The sequence below is a fragment of the Trichophyton verrucosum genome, assembly GCF_000151505.1.
Source record: "Trichophyton verrucosum HKI 0517 chromosome Unknown contig00222_1.f1.exp, whole genome shotgun sequence".
In the NCBI taxonomy this organism is placed as follows: domain Eukaryota; kingdom Fungi; phylum Ascomycota; class Eurotiomycetes; order Onygenales; family Arthrodermataceae; genus Trichophyton; species Trichophyton verrucosum.
This window is the reverse complement of record NW_003315503.1, coordinates 99350-114812: the sequence shown is the minus strand read 5'-3', so window position 1 is coordinate 114812 and position 15463 is coordinate 99350. Positions and strand designations below refer to the sequence as shown.

At 49.5% G+C, this 15463-nt stretch overlaps 4 protein-coding genes across 4 annotated transcripts; all 4 read left to right on the top strand.

The window, feature by feature from the left end:
* Positions 1–657: 657 nt before the first annotated feature.
* TRV_02614 (HMG box protein, putative) lies at positions 658–2508 on the top strand (the record flags this gene model as incomplete). The annotated part of the gene is made up of 2 exons (XM_003023234.1): positions 658–981; positions 1135–2508. The coding sequence occupies 2 exons, from the start codon at positions 658–660 to the stop codon at positions 2506–2508; spliced, it is 1698 nt and encodes a 565-aa protein (XP_003023280.1).
* Positions 2509–3538: 1030 nt separating this feature from the next.
* On the top strand, positions 3539–4508 carry TRV_02613 (uncharacterized protein; the record flags this gene model as incomplete). Its single annotated transcript, XM_003023233.1, has 3 exons — positions 3539–3565; positions 3645–4249; positions 4421–4508. The coding sequence occupies 3 exons, from the start codon at positions 3539–3541 to the stop codon at positions 4506–4508; spliced, it is 720 nt and encodes a 239-aa protein (XP_003023279.1).
* A 3070-nt stretch (positions 4509–7578) lies between these two features.
* On the top strand, positions 7579–11205 carry TRV_02612 (uncharacterized protein; the record flags this gene model as incomplete). The annotated part of the gene is made up of 6 exons (XM_003023232.1): positions 7579–7837; positions 7906–9309; positions 9365–9564; positions 9621–9854; positions 9919–10531; positions 10610–11205. The coding sequence occupies 6 exons, from the start codon at positions 7579–7581 to the stop codon at positions 11203–11205; spliced, it is 3306 nt and encodes a 1101-aa protein (XP_003023278.1).
* Positions 11206–13339: 2134 nt separating this feature from the next.
* TRV_02611 (conserved lysine-rich protein, putative) lies at positions 13340–15461 on the top strand (the record flags this gene model as incomplete). Its single annotated transcript, XM_003023231.1, has 5 exons — positions 13340–13596; positions 13711–13909; positions 13977–14178; positions 14213–14605; positions 14680–15461. 5 exons carry the CDS (start codon positions 13340–13342, stop codon positions 15459–15461), a joined length of 1833 nt encoding a protein of 610 aa, XP_003023277.1.
* Positions 15462–15463: the final 2 nt, after the last annotated feature.

Sequence of the window (15463 nt, the reverse complement as noted above, 5' to 3'; positions counted from 1 at the left end):
GCCGGAAGATCCCACTAGCATCTCCTGCTACGGTTCCGGATTCGGCCGTTTTCCTGCTATTTCTTTCACCGACTGCAGGAGAATTCCCTGCGGGCACCTCACCTCGCCGTTTTCCTCATTCTCAACTCCCGCGCAGTCACTAACCGCGAGGAGGTCAACCGCTCCCGGCTTTTGATATATCCTGCTTCTCAAACAGCGACGCTGGGGCCAAGGTGCAGCTCTCATCCCCTCTTCATTGTGGAGGAAGTGTTCTTTTCTTGTCCCCTTGGCCGCAGCCCCTGAAAGATCTCGATTCGCTGGCCATAGCTCCAGTCTTCCTGATCAAGCGGTCTCTGTTCTACCCAAATGAAACACCAATCTGGATAGCAAGGCACCCTCCAGACATCCAGTGACGGCACCCAAACTGAGGTAAAACAATCTGAGAGCAGCCTATTGTCACTGTCGCGGAGATTTCCTTCGCCTCTTGTTAGCCCCTCTTCTCTTCAGGGCTGCAATCAAATCTTTCATTCATAACCTGCAAACAAACCCTTCTTCCTGATAATACGCCCCCTTCCCTTTTTTTATCTGCCTTCCTGCACTCTTAATAGGCACACAGACCTTCTTTTAAAAAGCCAGCAAAGGAGAAAAGAAAGGCTTGTCCTTCTGCTATTGTTAATCATGTTTAACCAGCAGCCTCCTTCTCCTCCACCATCGAATGACGGTGACGTTAAGCTTAGTCCGCAGGCAATATCACAGACTGGCTTCCAGCAACACCCACAGAAACTACAACAACCATACCCTCAGACATACTCTCATAGCCAACCACAACAACTCCACCCGCAGCAGCAGCTTGGGTATATTCCTGCAGGGGAGCCATACTCTTATAGCTATTTGGAAGCTAGTACTCCAGCTATGAGTGGCCCAATGGTCAGTATATATATATTCCCGGCCTGGCATAAAGCATTATTTCTAACAGAGAAACGTTTGGATATAGCAGAATGGGTATGAATCCAACTCTATGTATCGCGGTATGACTAGTGGTGAACATGACACTTCGCTCCCAGCGCTGGTAAGCAGCCCGACCGTGAGATATACAGCAGAATTAATACCAGTTGGAAGAGAAAGAATAGCTGCTAATTCTCTCAATCGTCACAGACATACCACCGCGCTGGAGAAATGCCAGTACCGGCCACTCTCAGTGCTGGCGAGACAGTAGAAGATCTCAAAGAGAAGCTGGCTATCGCCAAGTCCAATACTGACGATAGAGTCCGTATAATAAGACCAGCAAAGCTCAGACGACGACCAAAGCCAGCGAAGGCTGACAAGGGAGATGGGCCAACCATTGACGCTCCGCTCAGTGAGCTGACAAAAAACATGCTACATATCCCCATCCGTGATATGGCCGTCTGGGTTAACCGTCCAAAGGAGACTCGTTTGGAGGAAGTAAAGTCAAAGAACGGCAAGATCGCCCGCCCCATGAACTCCTTCATGCTATACCGATCAGCCTATGCGGAGCGGACAAAGGAATGGTGTGCGCAGAACAACCATCAAGTTGTTTCACGAGCCTCTGGACAGAGCTGGCCACTTGAGCCTCCAAAGATTCGAGACTTGTATGAAGGTTATGCAACTATAGAGCGAGACAATCACCATAAGGCACACCCAGACTACAAATTCGCTCCAAACAAAAACCAGGGCACGTCGAAGAACCAGAATGGGAGTAAGAATCCGGGCTCTGCATCCAAAAAGAAGCGTTCCCACGAGGACGAACTTAGTGACTTCGAAGACCAGCCATGTGATATCACATCATACCCCCGTCCATCAAACAGGCGACGAACTTTGGGCCCCAATGGCGACGCTAGTAATAGCAGAAACTCCACTCCATGCGACAACGACAGTACTTATGACAGCCGCAACTGCACTCCTATCCCGCATTTACAGATCGACATTTACGGAACTGGGGATGTTAACCGCTCGTCTTGGGAGATGATCAACCCCGGAAGACCTCATCCTGGTATTATATCACAGCCGGAGCAGACCCATTACTACCAGCCGTCGATCCACCAGAGCCTTCTTGGGTCCAACATCGAAGACGTGACATACAAAAAGATCGGTATGCCCGGCGGAGTGGCCTATGATGCTACTGCTTCAATGGTTAATATGCCAGGTGGCACCCATCCAGACCTTCTTCAGCCACAACCACTAAATCACAACAGAATGTCCGTCTCTATGGGTGAAGTCCAGGTTGATCCCCAGTTACTGGACTTTGAGCCAACAAACACATCACTTCCAACAGATACGGGTAGCAGCTTTGGGAATCAAAATGATTTTTGGCAATTCAACTCCACTAGCAACCAGCACTATGTTCCAGGGTACATGTCGACCCCTGAAACTGACCAGTATCATCATGCAGCACTCCCGCCGTCCTCAATGGCCACTGGTTTAGTGGCTGACCGTGTTATGTGGCCGAATGCCCATACCATTCCTGGCGAAGAACTTAACGAATGGTTTGGCGGATCAACTGTAAACTAAACACAGTTGGCAAGTTGAACCTTGGACAAAAGTGAACGTCAATGCCCCTTTCCCTCCAAACTCAATTTCCCCTTCTTCCCATGTTTTATTGCAAAGGTTTCTCTCCTTTATTCCCCTATTTGTGTTTCATGCTTCACGGTGGCACCGGCAACTGCGGCTCTTTCGAATATATGGTATGGATGCGGATGGCAGGCGCACAGAGGAGTGATTGGAATACTGGCGTTATCATCATGGTATCCGACCTTTCCCCCCTTATCGGCTCCATCATGAAACCTGATTTCTTTTAAGAGTCGAGATTGGAAAATACCAAAATGGACTCCCCTTGTTTCCCTTTTGTTCCTTTACTTGAGCATCGGCATCTTCCCTTGGTATCACATTTTTTTTTTTTTTTTTTCATATTACTCCCTTCCCTCTACTCCGCACGGCTCCCTGGTTCCCTTCCTTATTACTATCTCATGTTCATGCTTATGCCATCGGAGGCTTTCTCGTTGCGTTTGGATACCTTTCCATTCATGAGACATTTGCATCATCATCATCATCATCATCATCTGGGTTGGTAATAGTGACTTTGTGTTTTTCGAATATTTTCCGTAATAAATTAGTTTAGTTAGAAAGTGCACTCTTCACAGAGAATGGGATTTGATTCGCTTTCATATCTTCACTTCACGACAGGAAGAAAATCGTGAAACACTTGACGTTGGCTTTTGGTGTTGAGGCTCAATCTTTGCTGGTGGCTTGGCGCAGTTTGTTTCAGTGTTCATAAGCTGGTTAGGGCTTATCGATAACTAAGTCAATTAACTAAGCCCTCGGTCACGCGTGCGCTTTGCGCTCGACTTTTTGCAATTCAACAAGGCATTTCTTTTTTTTCTCGTTTGCTCATTGAAGCATCCCCTGACTATGAAGGACATACATATACAGAGAGCGAATTCACCCATCTACAAGAGGCCGCTAGAGCTACATCTTTCTTGGCTCACTCTCTAATTTCGGCTAATTGAATCCAGCGTGCAGTTCTATCCCATCCGTCTTCAACATGTATGGTGATTTGGGGACCAAGCTGGTATGTTGGTCTGCTCTGTGTACGGAGTATAATTGTATATTTAAGGCAGATTAGTTGTGCAATATGCTAATTTCTCCAGATTCAACATGCCAAACGCACTCAGTCCCTCGCATACCTACCCCCCTACCAACGCGAGATTGTCCAAGCCGTGACTCGCGAAGTTCGTGACCTCGACAAAGATGTGAGCCGTATTCTTGAACAACTGGAGCAAGCACGAGCTGCTGCAGAGGGAGAAGATGGAGGCAATCCCCCTTCATCTTTTAACCCCGCGGATGACCCTGCTACCGCCTGCGCTCTATTAGTCGACCATTTATCAATGAGGCGAAACAAACGTTGTCTACTCGCATACCATAGAATTCGAGCAGAGAAAATAGAAGAAATGTGCTGGAATGGAATAGACCCGCTAGAACACCAGCAAAGACAGCGGGAGATGGAGAGTGGGAACAACAATAGCGAAGACCATGTAACACCCAGAACTGATAGAACGCCCCTCTCGAATGCGCATTATAACAGTTCACTCACACCAGTGGAAGAGGAATACTTTCGACAATACAATGAGATGTTGATGGCGTACAAGGGCCACTGGACTGATGTTGATTTAACTGGTAGCCTAGAACCACCGAAGGAGCTATACATCGACGTTCGGGTTCTGAAGGATGCTGGAGAAATCCAGACTGAATACGGGTAAGTGGTCTCATTCCGAATATGGCTCAACCTTTACCCACGTGGTTCTAGTCTAGCACTTTTGCATCCGTACTCGAAGGCTAATGGCGTTGAACTCTTCGCTTCGGGAGATACATAGGTCGATCAATTTGACAAAGAATAGTCAGTTCTTCGTGAGGTTGGGGGATGTAGAGCAACTAATCACCCAAGGTTACCTTCAACGATTAAATTGAAAATCACTCTTTCTTCGCCAAAGCTAGGCCATGTGCGAGAAAACTAATGTTGAATGACTTGACTTTTGAATGGCCACTGGTCTTGGAAGTACCGTATACATTTCCAAAGTCAAAGAAAATCGGCAACCTTATTCCCCGTTCCAGGCCCGAACAATCGAATCGTCCATAGTCCCCTTTCTGATCCCCTTGATTATTCCCTCTCTTGTCTTCGATCCCCTATAACCCCCTTTGGCCCCTCCATCATCCATCCAACCAGCTACTTGCCCGCAGAAAGATGGCTGCAACCGTGGTATTCAAGAAGCCAAACTCGGGAATTCCTTCTCGCCTCTGCCACGTTGTGTCAACCTTCCTTAGCCTTCTTTTTGCGTTTGCGTCATCCCACCAACAAACAGCCTCACTACACCATCTCGAAGACAGACAAGATGATATTCCCGCGGATACAGCCTAGTCTGCAAATTAACTGCTTTAGCCAGTATTTCAAGCCCCTCCGCCAACCAGGGATCTTTGACAGCAAATGAACCGAAAATTCTTGATATATACCTTTAGAGCCTGGTTTATTGTTGGAATCAGCTCCCAGATGGTTATGGGGAAACCATACTGCTAGATCACCGTGGGCTACCGGTTTCCACCCGCGTATAAATGCAACTTTGAATAAATGTCGATAAAAGTTGCTAGTTTTATTCCCACGCACGGGTAAAGTAACCGTACTAGCAAACTAGATAGTAAGAATGAAGGTATGGTTTGACTGTCACAGACGACTGATAGATGAACCACTAGCCGATCTAGTTTCACGTAGCCAACTAAATAGCAGTTCAATACTCCATCAAGTGTTAACTATCGGGGTAAAATCTCTCGTAAATTCCTCCTAATGGCATTGGGAGATCGTCTTCCGTTTTAGTACGGGAATCTAGCAGTTGATAGGAGTTCTGTGCAAGAATACCTGAAACCGAGAAAAATTTAAAAGGTTATGTAAGAGTGGTAGATTTCAATACATCAGCATATGGAGTCCAACTCAGCCAACTATCCAGTGTATTACCCCTTGTCACTGGGTATCTAGTGTGCGATATATCCGAGCGGCAAATGTAAATGATCGATCAATAAAGCTCGAAACAAAATGATCAAACTTCGAAATAGCCAGTAATATCACTCTGGTTATCTTCGGTTGACAACTAACAGAGGCTGTTCGCGTGCATTTCCATCACTGGGCTCCTCAACTATATCTTGGCACCGCCGTAGCGAAGATAATCGCAGATGATGTTCCGTACTTCCAGGTCTTCTACTTCACCAACATCCATGGGCTTCCTACTGTTAAGATACCACGTCCCGTCATCACTATACCAGTCTTCAAAGGATAGGTTTTAATGCAAATTTCCCGGATTGTCACCCCGACTCCATAGAGACCATCCTCAATCGTTAGAGACGGATCGGTTAAATCAGGCCAGTACTGAGCCTTCTTTGGTGATACTTCGTTCGTTGTTGTCATATCATCCCACTAATTAGGGTCTTTATCTGTCCTCCGACTCGCTCAAGTCATTTATTCGGAGCCGTATATCAACGCAAACAAGGAAACTGGCAGGCTTGAAATCACCATAGAAAATTCCTTTAGGGTGCCATTCCCGAAGGATTGAAAGTATTTAACTCATCGGCTCTCTGCATCAGCATGGCTTAGTGGCTTTTCGGGTCAAATGGTGTCTCAAGGCTGAGGATAAGGCCCCGTAGTTCGCTCTCTCCCTTCACCATACTGAAGAAACGATCTTCCAAAATCTTTAACGGCACAAAAGTTGCATTCCCGCTGGGTTGTTGTTCCCACTTTTACACCTTTCGTCCGTCTTTAAACCTGTAAACTTGGGAGTTTCATGAGAACGAAAAGTGGGTTACGACCATCGGTTGCGACGACGACCCCTGCGTCCATATTTGGTGGATCTGGAGCCAAGTTCCAGTGTAGGGCTGATTTTATTATCAGTTAGTGGAACGAAACATCCTGTGTTAATATGAGTATGTCACAGAAGCACCTAGGGCATCCGGCCTGTGTTGTTGGTCGGCACTTGTTACGCCTACCAACACTTTAGAATGCTACTCGTCTTCCTATGCTCCTTATTTCTTGCCGAGTTGCAGTTGGTAATATTGCTTTGGCTATATGGTGGTAAGGCCTAGACATTACGTTGACGGTGAAAGTTATCTCATGGCCTCTGTCTTCATCGATTCCTTTGCTCGTGAGTAAATACGTTCGCAGCAAACGATGTTGATGTTTACCAGCTTAGATTACATAACCAGTCAAAGCATGCGGCTCGTGCGTCTTAGTCATCAGGTTTGCCAAGAAAAGCTTTGAGATAAGCGTCGGTCTTGGCATCGAAACCGAACTTCAACTCCAACTTCAGCTTGACTTGGCCGCTTCGCAGGGCGAGAAGAGGCGTGAGCATCGGCCATCAGACGAAGCCCGTGGATACTTTACTGGCAAGAAGTAAAACCGTCCATGCTGCCATAAAGCTACCCCTGCTACTGGCGGGGGCTGGGACCGGGAGAGGGGAGAGATATCTTGTAGCCGGCTAACCATATGTGTTGATTATAGTTCGCGACTAGCGCGGTGTCAAAGCCCAGTATCTGCCGTGCATGGTCGCCACAATCGCCAGGGTCATCGAATCCATTTGCCTATCTTATCGCCAGGGAGGCCTTGATATAACCAAGTATGTTGAGACAAGAGAGCCAGCCGGGAAGACAAATCAGTGTGTTTTTACCCTCTTGCCGACCTCTCTCACTGTCCGGAACTGGCCACTGTTTATTAAGCTTGCACCTGAAGCGCTTTGGAAACGCCCCAAAAAGATACTTCGTATTCGCCCGGAGGTTGGTGGCCATCCTTGTACCTCGTTAGCCTCTTTGCGTCATTCCCTGCTCCGCCTGCCTAGGTCTGGTATGGAGAAGCTATCACAAGACCACTAAGAGGGGAGACATTCAAGATCACAACCATCGCCTCATCATTTGTACATGCTTCCCCTCAATAATATAACTTCCACTAGAATGCACCGCCTACGGATTTTGGTGTAGCCCTGGGATACGACCCCTTCTGGCCCTCCATCTTTAGTGCCATTTTCGCTTTCTTGGGTCGTGGAAAGCAACAGGATGGATGGAGGAAAGGGGAAAACCCTCCCAGCCACTGGCAGGCGCCGTTCGTCGACCTTTTCCAACCTAAGCTTCCTGAGAGATGCTGCCCCAGCTATTGATCGAAGAGTGAGTGCGACAACTACGGCTGCGGGTAACAATTCGGATCTCTTGCAAGCTCCAGACGTTTCAAACGGAGCTTCATTACGTCGCCGTGTGTCTGTCAGCGAGAAGACACCGACACGATCATTTTACCATCGAACATTTCATGGGCCATTGGGTGCGTACCTAATACCGCGGATTAATCCTCCTTTTGATGCACAAAGCTAACGGCTATCTATCCTTTAGACACCGCCCAATACTCCTCACTAGGAGTTCGAGAACGAACTGCAGAGATCGAGTCTCTAGCCCTATCTGACGCCGAATCAATTAGTCATAAGTCACTCTCCGGTTATGCGAGTGATCTATCTACGTCTACTGGCGGTTTACTCGCTAGGGAAGGTTGGACTGGGGATGGAGTGTCAGATCGTCTCACTCGGTCTCGGTCCCGACCAGAGGCCATTGAAGAAAGGTCAGAACCGACCACCCCCCGAGGATCCGCCTTCCCTTCGTTCGTGGGTGAATCTGCCTTGACTGCCATGTTACGATCGTCCCCAACAAACCCGTTGAAGAAGTCTACCAGTGCCCCCGTGCAATCTAGAAGAGACACGACCATACAAGAACCCAATGAGGATGATGAGGAAACGGCCCTTGGTCACCGCCCGGTGGCATCTATGCCTCGGATCATAGATCCCGAGCAAGCACCGTTGATTAAAGTTCAGAGCAGCTCCAAGTATGGTGCTATACCTGGCGGCCCTGAAGACTTTGGGCCCCAGAGACCAGATTTAGCTAGTTTAGGCCGATGGATGGTCTCAAAACCTCCTGCATGGGCAAAGACCATATGCAACCCACGGACGTGGGACAAACAATCCATATATGAAAATGGAGTAAAATTACCCGTCAGCCTACTGCCAGCTGTTTTCTTAGGCCTACTTCTCAACATCCTAGATGCCCTTTCCTATGGAATGATTCTCTTTCCGCTGGGTGAGCCCATATTTGCTGCTATGGGCGCTGACGGTATTGCCATGTTTTATGTCAGTACTATCATTTCCCAGTTGGTTTTTTCCTGCGGAGGCTCGGTCTTCAAAGGCGGTATCGGCGCGGAGATGATTGAGGTCGTCCCATTTTTCCACGCAATGGCAACACAAATTCTCACCAGGGTGGGAGACGATGACCCTCGAGCTGTTTATGCAACAACAATTTTAGCATTTTCTCTAAGCGCCATACTCACAGGGCTTGTATTCTTCAGCATGGGAGCATGCCGCCTTGGCTCCCTAATTGGATTTTTCCCCCGCCACATTCTCATCGGCTGCATTGGTGGTGTAGGATGGTTCCTTGTCGTTACTGGTATCGAAATATCCGCTCGTTTGTCAGGCAATCTAGAATACAACCTCAAAACATTAGAGAAGCTTTTCCAGCTTGATACCATACCACTGTGGACCGTTCCGTTGCTTCTTGCAATTGGTCTTCTTGTTCTGAAGCGTTTCATACGTTCTAATTTCCTTCTATGTGCCTACTTTTTAGCCATCGGGGCCGGTTTTTACATTGTTAAGTTTATTACGAATGTTTCTATGAGTTCATTGAGGGAAGGAGGGTGGGTTTTTTATGCTCCTGCATCTTCACAACCATGGTACCATTTCTATACGTTATACGGTATGTATTGTCTGCCCACGAGACAGACTAAGATTGAGGTTAACCGTCGATACAGATCTTTCGGCGGTTCATTGGGCTGCACTTGCAGAAACTGTTCCAGCCATGTTTGCATTAACATTTTTTGGCATTCTTCATGTTCCCATTAACGTTCCTGCGCTTGGTATTTCAACGGGTGAAGATCACCTGAATGTAGACCGAGAGCTGGTCTCACATGGAATTTCCAATGTATTTTCCGGCTTTGCTGGTAGTGTGCAGGTATGGCTTTACTTCGTCATTCTTTTTACCGGAACGAGAGCTAACGAACAGCCTAGAACTACCTTGTATACACGAACAGTCTCCTTTTTATTGCCAGTGGAGGCAATCACCGTCTAGCAGGAATCATGTTGGCTGTTGGTACATTTGGAATTCTAGTCATTGGACCAGGTATAGTTGGATATATTCCAATTATGGTTGTTGGTGCCCTGATATATATGCTTGGAATTGAGCTTCTAGAGGAAGCACTGGTTGATACGTGGGGGAAGTTGCACAGGCTTGAGTATTTGACTGTGAGTGTGGCCTAATTTCGCTAATTTGCACGGTCCACCTGCTAATCTCAAATTGGTGGACTAGGTTGTAACAATTGTTGTCACGATGGGAGCATGGGACATTGTTGCGGGTATTATTGTGGGTATCATCCTCGCGTGTGTCAATTTTGTGGCTCAAACATCACAAAAATCCGCGATAACAGCAACATACACAGGCCAAGTGGCCCTTTCTACCGTTCGGCGACACCCGCTGCACGCAAGGTTCCTACGTGAAGCGGGCAAACAGACATTCGTCATCAAGCTCGCTGGTTTCCTCTTTTTCGGGACCATTGTCAGTGTCGAAAAGCGGATACGTGGATTGGTGGATGCAGAAGCATTCAGCGAGCGGCCCATCAGATTCCTCATACTTGATTTCTCATATGTCAACGGGCTAGACTTTTCAGCAGCCGAAGCCTTTACAAGGCTGAATAGGATACTGAAAAAGAAGGGAGTGCACATGCTTGTATGCGGGCTTGATATAGCGGGAGACGTTGCAACAAGCCTGCAAAATGTCGGCCTGTTTGGGCTGGACGATGCGGTCGAAATTTTCCAAGATCTAAATTCTGCGCTTGAGCACTGCGAGAATGAGGCCCTGAAGGCGATCCACGAGCACAAAGAGACTCCGCCCGCCGGGCTATCCCCCGGTGAAGGAAACCTGAGTAAGTCCGTCCTTTGGTGGTGCCCATCGTTGATAACGAGTTGGATCATCATTGCTAAATAAGGCATGTTTCATATAGAACCATTAAACAAGACCCATGCCCAGACACTGGCGGCAGACATGGCTGCCAACACTCCTCGCGGCTATTATCTTCACCAGCTAGCGTCCAATTTCCTACGGGAGGAAGCCGAAGACACTCGATCGGGCAAGATCCTTCACAAACGCTTGTCACCAGCACAACAGCAGCAGCAGCCGCTCCCGCTGCTGCTCCAAACCTTTCAGGGTCTCAGCATCAAATCCGCAGAGTTTTGGCTTCCCGTGTGTCCATATTTTACACGGGCCGAGTTTGCAGCATCTTCGGTGTTGTACCGCGAGAACGACTACCCGGGTCAGTTCTACCTGTTGGAATCAGGTATGCTACGGGCGGAACATGCCACTCCACAAGGGCGAAGCTACTTTGAGCTCATCGTGGCTGGACGACCATGTGGCGAGCTGTCCTTCTTTGGTGAGACGAGCCGCAGTGCGACCGTGAGGGTAGAACGTGACTGTGTAGTCTGGACGCTAGGGACGAAAGAGTGGGAGACACTCCAGGTAAAGGAGCCGACCGTTGCGTTGGAGTTGCTGAAAGTGTGTTTGAAATTGACAGCTGAGCGGACGGAGAGCATCACTTCGTAAGTTCTTCTTACTTCCCTGCCCTCCCCGCTTGCATCAAGAGTTCCTTATCAATTGCACGGCAAACGGCTTTAAATCCTCCCCTGTACGCACGATTGGACATGGGTCCAATAACTAGCTAGGGGGAAGAAGTAAAGAGGAAAAAAAACAAAAGAAATTGATAAAAGAAGCTCCATGGTTTCTCTCCCCTTGTACGATCGACCGGCGCTAACAGCTCATTTTAGATATGTTTTGACAGCCACACGCTGATTGCAGGTGCCCGGAGTGGACTGCCGGCGGTCCAAAGTTTTTTCTCTTCCCCTTCTCGCAGCCCCATCGGTTCACTTTGCTATCAAGGGAGAACATGAGATTGACCAGCCCAGGGGGTGTGTTTTGCCCCTTTCCCTGTTTCCAGGCTACCAGTCTTCACCAAGAGCAGACGAAGTCTGGACATGATTATAGGCCACTCTCCTCGCCTACCGTGACAAATGGTTCAAATTGGAGCTGGTCAAGTTGGTTGGCAGCTGTTTCAAGTGGCCTGACGCAGGGGCCCTGCTAAGTCGTAGAAGCTCCTGGTGACAAGGCCACAGCTACCCTAGCCTAGCGTCGCAGAGAGAAAGGACCCCAAAAAAAAAAAAAAGGGAAAAAGGAAAAAGGAAAAAAAGGGGGCACTTTGGGCAGACCACACAAAATCGCTTCATAGCTCTCGAACGAGCGAGCGGCGTGTTTCCACTATTACGCGATAGCAGTAATTTATGATGATTATATGGTAACGACCTTATGATGACAGGTACCGAATTTCCATCTTGTCTTCGAATTAAGGTATTAGCTATCTGTATTGGCTGTAATTCCCGTATATCCAATCTCTGGCCCTCTGCCGTGTACTCCACTGATCAATAGCGTGTGCGTGCTAAGGATGGGTAAACACCACCTCCATCTGGCGATTCGTTGCTGGCACCGCTGGCCTCGCCACCGACAGTCAACATCGGCCCTGCTCTGCGTCCTCTGGCATCCTCGTCGTCTCATCTCCAACGTCCCTCGCTGTCTATCAAACCGGCCCCCGGCGAGGAGCGTCGCCAGAGGGACAACCCAGAAAGGGCGACAAAAAAACGGGCGAAACACAAAGCGATGGGCATGTGACTTGATGCCAAGACAAAAGAGAGTTCTCCACCCGAAATAGGGGAGTCACGTGGTATCAAGGGGGTCCTCCGTCTGGTCTTCTAGTATTTACTTGTATTATTATTATCATCATGGCTGCAGCGACTCTCTCGAATCAGAACCTAGGGGAGACGTGAGCGCGCGCCCACGGAGCTGCATGCATGCATGCACTGTATAACTCGAGCAGTGACAGCCGGCGACTCGGCGGCCAGCGACGAAGGACACAGAGTACCTGCATCGATCTGCCCTCTGCTCTGCTCGCTGCTGCGATGGCGTCTCTGGCGTGTCTATAGCGGTATCTCCGGGGCTTATGTAAGAGGACAGCAGCCCGTCACGTCACGTAACTGACCGTACGGTACCGCTGATCAGACAGCGGGAACAGGCGGCGCTAGACCCAAACAGGCAGCAAGCGCGGCCTGCGCTATGGGCAACTGGGTCAGGTGAGCGGCCTGGAGCTCGCGGTACGGGTATTACGCGTACGGTCATGACGGTACCAGGGCAAAAAAGGGGCTGCCCCGCCCCAGCGTAACTTACCGCCCTTGTATCGCGCTTACCTTACAATTCACGGGCTCCTCCCTTTTTTTTGTTTTTTTTTTTTCTACCCTGTAATTTATCGCCCAAAGCGGAAAAGAGCAAAATAAAAACGGCCTCCTTGTCGCAAATATTAATCCGGCCTTTTCTCTCTCGTCCTCCTCTTCCTCTTCCTCTTCTTCTTCTTCTCCTTCGTCTGCTCCAGCTTCTGCCTTCTTGAGATACCCAGTGATACCTTTTTCTTTTCTTTTTTGCTTGCTTCGCCTTTTCCATCTAATAATTACCAGAGAGAGCCTTCTCTTAGCTATTTTAATCACCTCCTTTCTTCGCTTCTTCGTGATACCCGAGATACCCGTTTCCGCCCCTCGAAAAGGACGCCCGTAGCTACTTTTAATATCCGCTTCATCAAAAACACCGTTCACCACAAAATAAAACACGCCCAACGAGCTCACGACTACAAGAAATAGCCATGTCTGAAGTCCAGAAGCCCGTCGAGGAGACGCCCGCCGTCGTCCCAGAGACCACCGCCGCCGCTACCGCCGCCGCTACCGAGACTCCAGCAGTCACCGAGCCAGTGGTCGCTGCAACAACCCCCGCCGAAGAGCCTGCCAAGGCCACCGAGGAGGCTCCCGCTGCCGAGGAGCCTGCTAAGGAGGAGCCTGCTGCTAAGGAGGTCGTCCCAGCCACCGACGGCCAGCTTGGATACAAGGCCCCAGGACTCGTCAAGTAAGTAGTACAAGGCAGATACATATGTGCATGCTTTTGGTAGCGAGGGAGGGGGATATACGAGAGAGAAAAAAAAAAAGAAGAGAACAACACTAACAAGACTCTGGATGACAGGAGCTTCCGCTTTGTCAAGAGACACTTCTGGTTCAGCGAGGAGCCCGTCGAGAGCAAGCAGCTCACCTCCTACTTCCAGAATGAAAAGCTAAGCTTTGCTCACCCCAACGCTGCTTGGGCCAGCCAGACCGGCAAGGGTCTTCTTTTCTTTGCCAAGCGCACTGAGGACAAGGCCAACCCTGCTGGTATCATCAACTTGGTATGTTGGAGGTCTAGATAAATTCAAGGGCAAAACAGAGAGGAGTTGAACTAACGCGTAGTTGTAGAGTGATGTCACCGATATCACCAAGGACGGCAGCAACGAGTTCATCTTCAAGCTCCACGGCCAGAAGCACACCTTCCAGGCCGCCGACGCTGACGAGCGTGACAGCTGGATTGCCGCTATCGAGGCCAAGTCTGCCGAAGGAAAGGCCGCCAAGGAGGAGATCGTTGGTTGTGAGGGCTACAAGAGCGAGCTTGAGAAGTTCAGTACGTGACCATTTTGTAACCCCCCAATTTAAAGCTTATTTTATCGTTTTGACTAACGGTGGTGCAGCCAAGGTCCCCGTCGTTGCCGCTGTTGCCGGCACCGCCAAGAAGGTGACCGACGAAGCCAATAAGGCCGTTGATGCTGTTGTCGAGCCAAAGGAAGAGAAGAAGGACGACAAGAAGAGCCGCTCTCAGTCTCGCAAGCGTGCCAGCATCTTCGGAAACTTCCTCGGAAAGAAGGAAGAGCAGGAAGAGAAGAAAGACGAGCAAAAGGAGGAAGACAAGACTGAGGAAAACAAGGAAGTCAAGAAGGATGATGCTGAAACTACTCCAGCTGCTGTGACCGATGCTCCTGAGGTCACCGAGCCTGCCGCTGCCGAGGCCGCTGAGGCCTCTACTTCCGCTGCTGCTGAGCCAGCCGCTGATGGTAAGCTTTAACCTGGTTTACAAAATATCACATTCCATAAGCCCTCATTTACTAATAATTTGCAATTTTGTTAGCTCCTGCTGAAGAGGCGAAGCCAGAGGAGAAGAAGGCAGAGACTCCTGTGAAGTCCAAGCGTACCTCCATTTTCGGCAGCTTCTTCCAGAAGTTCCCCAAGGAAGACCAGGACAAGGCCAAGAAGGAGGCCGTTTCTGAGACCACAGCTGTCTCCAGCACTGCTCCCCAGCTCGGCGACCCTGTCGATGCCTCAACCTCCGAGCCAATCAAGCCGGAGACTGTTACTGCTACCGCTGAAGATACCGCTGAAAAGGCCGAGAAGACCGAGGAGGTCACTACCCCAACCTCGGGCAACAAGTTCCTCTCCTTCATGAAGAAGTCTGACAAGGCCGAGAAGATTGAGAAGGCAGAGAAGGCTGCCGCTGACGCCGTCGAGAAGAAGGTTGATGAGGCCGTCTCCAAGGCTGACGAGACTGCCACTGCTGCAGTCGATGCTGTTGTTCCCGGCCTCAAGGAGAAGCGCCGTACATCGCTCTTCGGCAACCTCGGTGGCAAGAAGGAGAAGAAGCCTGAAGTCGAGGGTGAAGCTCCCGAGGGCGAGACTAAGAAATCTAGTTCCCTCTCCGGACTCTTCCGCAAGCCCAGCAAGGCTGTCAAGAAGGAGCCTGCTGCCAACCCAGTCCCCGAGGCTGAGCCCATTGCAGAGGAGCCTGTCACCGAGACTCAAGCTGCTACCACCACCGAGCAGGCTGCCAACGGTGAAGAGCCCAAGACCACCGAGGCCCCCACCTCTGAGCCCGCTCCTGTTGCTGCTACCCAACCCGTGCCCACTGCCGCATGAAG